This window comes from Callospermophilus lateralis, chromosome 12, assembly GCF_048772815.1.
Source record: "Callospermophilus lateralis isolate mCalLat2 chromosome 12, mCalLat2.hap1, whole genome shotgun sequence".
Taxonomy (NCBI): Eukaryota; Metazoa; Chordata; class Mammalia; order Rodentia; family Sciuridae; genus Callospermophilus; species Callospermophilus lateralis.
This window is the reverse complement of record NC_135316.1, coordinates 50,651,222-50,659,592: the sequence shown is the minus strand read 5'-3', so window position 1 is coordinate 50,659,592 and position 8,371 is coordinate 50,651,222. Positions and strand designations below refer to the sequence as shown.

General features: G+C 35.1%; 1 protein-coding gene across 1 annotated transcript; it reads right to left on the bottom strand.

Annotated features, from left to right (window-relative positions):
* Positions 1 to 733: 733 nt before the first annotated feature.
* On the bottom strand, positions 734 to 1,536 carry LOC143411670 (uncharacterized). The gene has a single exon (XM_076872528.2). It carries the CDS (start codon positions 1,534 to 1,536, stop codon positions 787 to 789), a length of 750 nt encoding a protein of 249 aa, XP_076728643.2. The 3' UTR covers positions 734 to 786.
* Between the last annotated feature and the right edge of the window lie 6,835 nt (positions 1,537 to 8,371).

Genomic DNA, 8,371 nt, shown 5'->3' with positions numbered 1-8,371 from the left:
ATCAACATTAATACTTTTAAGAATAAAAAACTTGTTCAATTTCCTTTGAAATATAAACATACTAACCAGATTCACATTTCAAACTGTTAAATTTCTATTTTAGTTTTGGAGAACTTTGTTCTCTCTCACTTCCTTCTTCTCTATCATTAATACATTCAGTCAGTGGAGTTATCCTCTTCTCATTAAGGACAAGGAATATAATGAAAGGAAAAATAAAGGCAAAGTAGAGAAGCCTACACTTATTTTTCTATTACTACATATTTTAAATCTTTATCAGTTTAATGGCCTCTTGAACTAGATTATTACAGTAAGTACAAAGAACCAGAAGAGATACTCTTCAATAAATCACATGTGGAATAAACATAAGAAATTGTGTATTTCACTATATCATTCATAAATCTAACAGAAGTTTTAAAATCTATATTTGCTCCTAATTTCTTACAAGAGAAATCAGTTATCCAATGTCTCTGAAAATAAATTGTAAATTTAACTTTTACACGTGATGCCACCTTTTGATGCATTTTTTTTTTTTTGCATTAAATAGTACTTACTACCATTAGAGTCTAAAATTTAAGTAAACACAAAAAATCATTCTATTTTTTTTTCTTTAAAAGACTTTATTTAGTTTCCAGGACAAAATACTGAGCCCTATAGATTTCCAGGGTTTGTATTCCAATCCCAACACCAGTATTTTAACTTCAAATTCTATATATATATTTTTTTTTCCCCTGGAGTGTCAAGGATCCTCATGGTTCTCAGGTCACATCTCCCAGTCCCCCTTCTGCTCTATTTCATTGTTGTGCTGCTGAGCTCCCTTTCCTGAAGGAAGCTGTACCACGACTGGAGGAGCAGGGCCTCCTCCTGCAGGGCCCTCTCCTCCTGCTGAAGGGCGCTGTGCTCTTCTCTCAGAGCCTTGTTCTCCTTCCGCAGGGCCCGCTCCTCCTTCCACAGGGCCTCTTCCTCCTTCCCAAGAGCGATTCCCTCCTTCACCAGGGCCTCTTCCTCCATGTTGATGGCTTTCTTCTGGTGGTGCAGGGCCCTGATCTCCTGGTTCAGAGACCTCATTTCCTCGTCCAGAGCTTTGGCCTCGCTCTGGAAGGCGATCTCCTGCTGCTTGAGGGCCTGGAGCTGAGCCTCGCGGGCTCGCTTCTGTTGCCGGCTTGATTTTCTCTGCGTGTTCAAGGCCTTGACATTTTCTCTAGGTAATTTCTGCTTCTCCAGGGTGCTCTTTTTAAGCTCCCAGAGCACCTTGTTTTCCTCCTGCAGGAGCTGGTTGCGTTCCCGGATCAACTTGTTCTCCCTTCGAAAGGCTTCGCTCTCCCCGCGGAGAGCTTTGTTTTCTCTCCAGAGGGACTTGTTGTCCTCCCGGAAAATGTCGTTCTCCTCTCGGGACGCGCGGTTAGCTTTCCAGAGATTCTTTCCCACTTCGGGAGACTCCGGTTTGGTTTTACTTTGTTCTCGGGCACAAGAGCAGAAAGGGGAGAACAACTGCAGTATCTTCTTTTTATTTATCCGTTTTGATTCGGAGCTCTCCATTGTTCCTTAGTGTGCTGCGCGAAATAGATCTACCTGGCTTCTACTTCAGGGGGACTAGGGATATTTGCAACAGAAAAAGCCCTAAGTGTGTGGAGAATTTCTTCATATAGTTCTGGTTGTGGTGTTGACTTGTATTAGGAGAAATGTGGCCGGGTCTAAACCAGGCTCAGTCCGGCTCACTGGAGGAGAAAGCAGTGAATATATGAATTAAATTCAGTAAAGTAATTATAAGGTTGATATCACTCAAATTGGGTCTAAGTCACAACACGTAAATTATATATTAATAACTTTATCTTGAAGTACGTATTGAGTCGATCAAGAATAATGCATGGAATTATTATCTGCATGTCAACTAAACTACTTCTGCTAAATATAATCTACTAATCAATTCATTTTCAATAAATATATAATTTATTAATATGGTAATATACTACGTATTATAAAATGTTTCTTGCTATATAAAAAATAACTCCAGTAAGAACTGAAAAACATTTTTAAAAGAAGTTCCGTACCATAATGTTTAGAACATTTAAGATGGTTTGAATTGTTAGATATTTAAATAACAGTCTCACAATTCTGTGATCTCTGAATTCCCTGAACATCTGATCTCTGCTAAAACAGAAAACAACGAGCAACAATTTATGTCAACTATAGTGATGTCATTTAGGGACAGAATTAATGACAGAATTAATGAGTCATTTGTGTACCATTTGACTGTTTTCTTAGCATGTGGTTTAAGGAAAAAAAATGAATTGAAGAAAAAGGCTATAGTTGATGTTTTTTATTAAATATGTATTTAGTCCTTACTTCATACAAATTAACATTGACTTAAAACATGATTTATTATTAACAAAATAGCTTATAATGATAATATGTTAGGAGTTTAAAATGCTAATAAACACTGTATAATCAAAGGTGAAAATATTTTGAAATTTTAAGACCACTCTGAATAATTAACATAAGGCAAATTTTTATGTTATATTAAGAAACTAAAACTGTTAGATTCTTAGTTATAGTAATTTTATCCTAGATGCATTTGATATTCAACTTATACTTACTGACAGAACAATAACAACAGAGTCCTGACTTTGAAAATTTTTTCAAAAATGATAGTTTTGATGAGATATGATAATATTTAACAATTTGGATATCACATGGATACCACAATATTTTACCTGTTATTATGAATTTTAAGGCATAAGCTTTGAAAACTTTACATAAAATAGCATGAATAAGACCAAAATACTCATACCTGATACCTGAGTAAAGATTTGTCATTTATTCACCTTACCGTATTTATCAGCAGCTGTTTGCTATATTTCTTTTTAATAAAGTTAAAAAAGTCTTTTCATTTCCATATGCAAAGTCATACTAACTCAATAAAAATAGTAATAGATTCATAGTGGTGTGGAAAGAGAAGAGATGTTAAATGAGAAACATCTATGTGAAACTTTCTTGTTTTCAAATTAAAAGTGAAATATCCACCTGATAACTTTCACCAATAAGTAAATTAAGAAAATGTTTTAGCTGAATCTGTGGCAGCTTCTTTATACTCGTGTTTGTGATGCGTACTCCTGCTACCATGGTAGCTAAAGATTCAAAAATAGTTCCAAAAAAACCAGAACTCAGGGCATTCTGCATTGGAATGTTATGATTCCTGAACACTAAAGACAAACTGAGAAGCAAGAAGAATATATCCTTTGTCCTTGATCTAGTGAATAAATTGAATTCATAATTTAAACTATTTTCACAAATAATCCACATGTCTAGATGACTTCATCAGTGGGGATTAAGCCACGGGCACTTAACCATGAGTCACATTCTAGTCCTTTTTCATATTTTATTTAGAGACAGGCGCTCTCACTGAGTTACTTAGTGCCTTGCTAAATTGCTGAAGCTTGCTTTGAATTCTTGATCCTTCTGTCTTAACCTCCGGAGCTCCTGAGATTACAGGTGTGCACCAGGCTTTCCCTCAGTTTTATCAACTCTATCATGGTATGCTCATACCATACCTGATCACTTTTTTATGAGAATATAATAAAATACATGTTAAGAAAGAACTTAGAAGTTTTCCTGACCCATGGTAAGTGTCAGTCAGCATAAACAACATAGTTATCAATATTTTTTAGGTTCTCTTTTATCAGATTATTATTTCACTGCTTATAGTGAAAAGAACTTTTTATAATTTTTTACATTCTAAATGTAAAAACATGTTACTAGCATTGTTATTCTAGTATCCTGCTTCATGAAATAAAGCATATTTTTCTAAAATTCCTGGTCAAGTTATTTTCTTTATTAGCAAATATATTATTTCAAATTTATTGAGATAAATTACAAATTTCAAGTTGGCTCTGCTTTCGGTATCTTTTAAACAAATTAGGTTTAAGAAAGGTAGGCAAAAAGAAAGGATTCCTTGGCTGTTAATTACACAGGAATGTTAGATTATGCAGACTATATTAAAGACAATTAAATGCCATATTATCATATTAGTAATACTTTCATTTTAGACAGCAAATTCTCCAACTACATAGGTATTTCTAATTACCTTTGTGTAGATGAATCATCTGGTTTTAGGATTTTAATGTATTTCAAGAAAGTGAGCGGCACATGCTATTTTCTATGTACACATGATAGTATTTATATAATTGCAGAATATAGGGTAGGGCAGAATACAATAAAGATTCAAAATCATGTCCTCAGGAAGCTTCCCATAACTGGTCCCACATTATATAGCATCACTTGTATACACTCTGATTTATTCTCTGTGATTTTTGAGTTAAAGGCTTATCACACAAGACTACCTAAAATATTTTCAGAATGGATCAAAACTGGGATATTTTACAAAACAGCATTCTAGAATTTTAATGTCTTAACATTAAAACTGATTTGGTTTGACCCAGACTCTAATGCTTCCCATTTCTATGGCTTTTAATATTCTCTCTGAAAATGAGTTGTCTCTGTTATAAAAGTCAGCCTAAAAGACTTGTATCCTAAACACCATTCATGAAAGGCAAACAGCTTTGTAAGGTCAGATTTAAGAGACAGAGACTTGTAGGGATGAGGGCGAAGTCTTAAAACTCTTCAATTGCTTTTAATTTTTAAATATCTTGTGCTCTGCAAGTAATTTGAGATTCCAATGTCAGTAAACTAGCCCTAGGGAAACAAAGGACAAGCATGACCAAGCATGAAAAATATGGTATTATGGGGATTTGGGGAAAACATTCACAAGTAGCATTGTTGTAGTCTAAATTGTGCCAGTAAAATTCATATACTGCACTCATCATCCCCAGTGACTTGAGAATGTGACTATATTTAGAGACAGGAACCTAAAGAGGTTATTAAGATAAAATAAGGTCATGTGGGTAGTTCCTAATCCAACATTGATGTTATTCCACGAAGAAGTTTGGATATAGTCAGACCACAGGGAAGACCATACGAAGAAACAGGGGGAAAAGAGCCATTCACAAGCCAACCAGAAAGACTCAGAAGAAATCAGGCCTTTCAATACTTTTACTTCTGATTTCTAAGCCTTTGGAGCTGACAGAAAATATATATCTGCTTTTTGAATTATCTAGTTTGTGGCACTTGGTAAAGATAGTTCTAGCAAACCCATTCAAGCATCCTTCTTTCCTGCTCACTTTCCTAAAAAAAAGAGGAATATATATATATATATATATATATATATATATATATATATATATATATATATATATATATATAATAACTGTTCAGTTCCTTGGCCCAAAAATGTGGTATATATACACAATGGAATATTCAGCATTAAAATTAATATTCAGCATTAAAAGAGAATAAAATTATGGCATTTTCAGGTAAATGGTTGAAGCTGGAGAATATAATGCTAAGTGAAATGAGCCAATCTCAAAAAACAAATGCCGAATGATTTCTCTGATTTAAGAATGCTGATCCATAATATGCTGGGGGTGGGTGGGAGGATTAAATATACTCTAGATAGGGCAAAGAGGAAAGGGAGAGAGAGGAAAGAGGGGAAGGGAGGGGGCATAGGGGTAGGAAAGATGGTGGAATGTGATGGTCATCATTACCCTAAGTACATGTAAAAGACATGAAGGATGTGACTCTACTTTGTTCACAACCAGAGATATGAAAATTGTGCACTATATGAATTGTAATGCATTTTGTTGTCATATATTACAAATCAACATTAAAAAAGAAAAAGAAAAAAAAAAGAATCCTGCACCCCCATTAGATGTTGTTGAGCAAACTCTTCCCACTTTAGTTTGTCTCCTGCATCATGAGGATCTAGCATATTAGTGGATACCTGCTGGGCTATTTCCTACCTTACTGATGGTCCAAATGAACGCATTGAAATGGTTGTGAAAACAGGAGTTGTGTCCCAACTTGTGAAACTTCTGGGAGCTTCTGCATTGCCGATTGTGACTCCTGCTCTACAAGCCATAGGGAATATTGTTCATGGAACAGATGATCAGATTCAGGTTGTGATAGATGCAGGTGCACTTGCCATCTTTCCCAGCCTGCTAACTTACCCCCAAACTAATATTCAGAAGGAAGCTACATGGACAATGTCAAACATCACAGTTGGCCAACAGGACCAGATACAGCAAGTTGTCAATCATGAATTAGCCCCATTCCTCATTGGTGTTCTAAGGCAGACTTTAAGACACAAAATGAAGCTTTTTGGGCTGTGATCAATTGTACAAGTGGTGGGACAGTTGATCAGATTGTATATCTCCTTCATTGTGGAGTAATACAAATACATTTTGGTATCTTTTCTTAACAGCAAAAGATACCAAAGTTATTCCAGGTGCCATTTGATATATCTTTCAGGCTACTGAGAAATGAGATGAAACTGAGAAAATTGAGTGTAATTATTAAAGAATGTGGAGGCTTAGACAAAATTGAAGCTCTACAGAACCATGAAAATGAGTCTGCCTACAAGGCCTCATTAAACTTGGTTGTATTTTTCAGTAGAGAAAGAGGAAGATCAAATGTTGTGCCAGAAACCTCTGAAGGCTGTATCTTCCAACTTCAGGATGGGGCTCCTGGGACCTTTAACTTCTAAGCCATATAGCAGAGGCATAATTTTGTTGTGTACTGTGTTTAATATGTTTGTCTTACTGTTTCTCTACTGGAATTCTTTTTAAATATGGCTTATTATTGTAGATTTTTTTTTTTTTTTTTTACAACAGAACTATACTTGAGAGTTAGTCTCTGTGTCCTATATTCTGTACCATTGATCTACAAGTCTGTCTTGGTGCCAATACCATGCTGTTTTTGTTACTATTGCTCTGTAGTATAAGTTCTGGTATAGCGATGCCACCTGCTTCACTCTTCCTACTAAGGATTACCTTAGCTATTTTGGCTCTCTTATTTTTCCAGATGAATTTCATGATTGCTTTTTGTATTTCAATGTGGAATGTCATTGGGATTTAGATCAGAATTGTGTTAAATCTGTATAGTGCTTTTGGAAGTATGGTCATTTTGATAATATTAATTCTGCCCACCCAACAGCAAAGTAGATCTTCGTCTTCTAAGGTCTTCTTTGATTTCTTTCTTTAGGGTTCTGTAATTTTCATTATATAGATCTTTCACCTCTTTTGTTAAGCTGAGTCCCAAGTATTTTATTTTTTATTTTTTTGAGGCTGTTGAAAATGAGGTAGTTTTCCTCATTTCCCTTTCTGAGGATTTGTCACCGATATACAGAAATGTCTTAAATTTAAACCAAATGCCAAATGTTTTCTTTGATATAAGGAGGCTGATTCATAGTGGGGTTGGGAGAGGGAGCATGGGAGGAATAGATGAACACTAGATAGGGCAGAGGGGTTGGAGGAGAAGGGAGGGGGCATGGGATTATTAATGATGGTAGAATGTGATGATCATTATTATCCAAAGTGTACAGTATGAAGACATGAATTGGTGTGAATATACTTTGTACACAATCAGAAAAAAAAAAACTATACTCAAACAGTTCCAAAGTATACATACTGTATAAAATTTGTCCTCTAAATGGGTTTCTTATTTCTATGTGAAATTTCATATCTTACAGTGTCCTGTAAATAAAGATTAAATTCTATCCTTCTCTTTAAAAAATAAAAAATTGTTACCCATAAAAAATAAAAAGAAGGTAATCCATGCCAATAATGACCCAAAACATCCACTTAATTTTGATTTACATTCAAAGGATATTTTTTTAAAAATTATTTTTAGTTGTAATTGGACACAATACTTTTATCTATTTATTTTTATGTGGTGCCGAGGATGGAACCCAGGGCCTCACACACACTAGGCGAGCGCTCTACTCGCTGCATCAGCTCTACTGCTGAGTCACAACCCCAGCCCCCATTCAAAGGACATTTTTAAAATTAAGTCAAAGCAAAATACAACCTCAGAGATAGTTTGTTTAAGATACTATTTAATTACTTTATAGAAAATTACTTTTCTTCCTTAAAACAGTATGAGGCTGCCAAATCCACTCGAGTAGAGAGGAACCTCATGCTATTTGGCTCCTAGGCTCCATCTGCCTTTGTCTGTATCTGCTTTCATCCTCCTCAAACTCCTCTCAAAAGGAGCACAGAGAATCTGTAATTCATGTCAGGGCACCCAGCCAGATTAGAAGTTGCCAAATATCAATATCAGGCTTTGTGAGAAGAATTAAGTTACTTAAGCCTTCTCAGTAGCATAGCAATGGTATTGTTGGATGAAAGGTTATGCAGTTTGAATCTCCATTTCTACCCTGCTGAGAAAAAGATAATTTAGAAGTGAGAGTGTGAGGTTATGGTGTGATTTGGACATTTTACGGTGCCTTCACCTTTTCAAGTGTTTTCTTGCTGTTTTTGTT

Bases quoted from the DNA above. Each gene is read 5' to 3' on its own strand.
- LOC143411670 (XM_076872528.2), bottom strand. From the start codon at position 1,536: ATGGAGAGCTCCGAATCAAAACGGATAAATAAAAAGAAGATACTGCAG.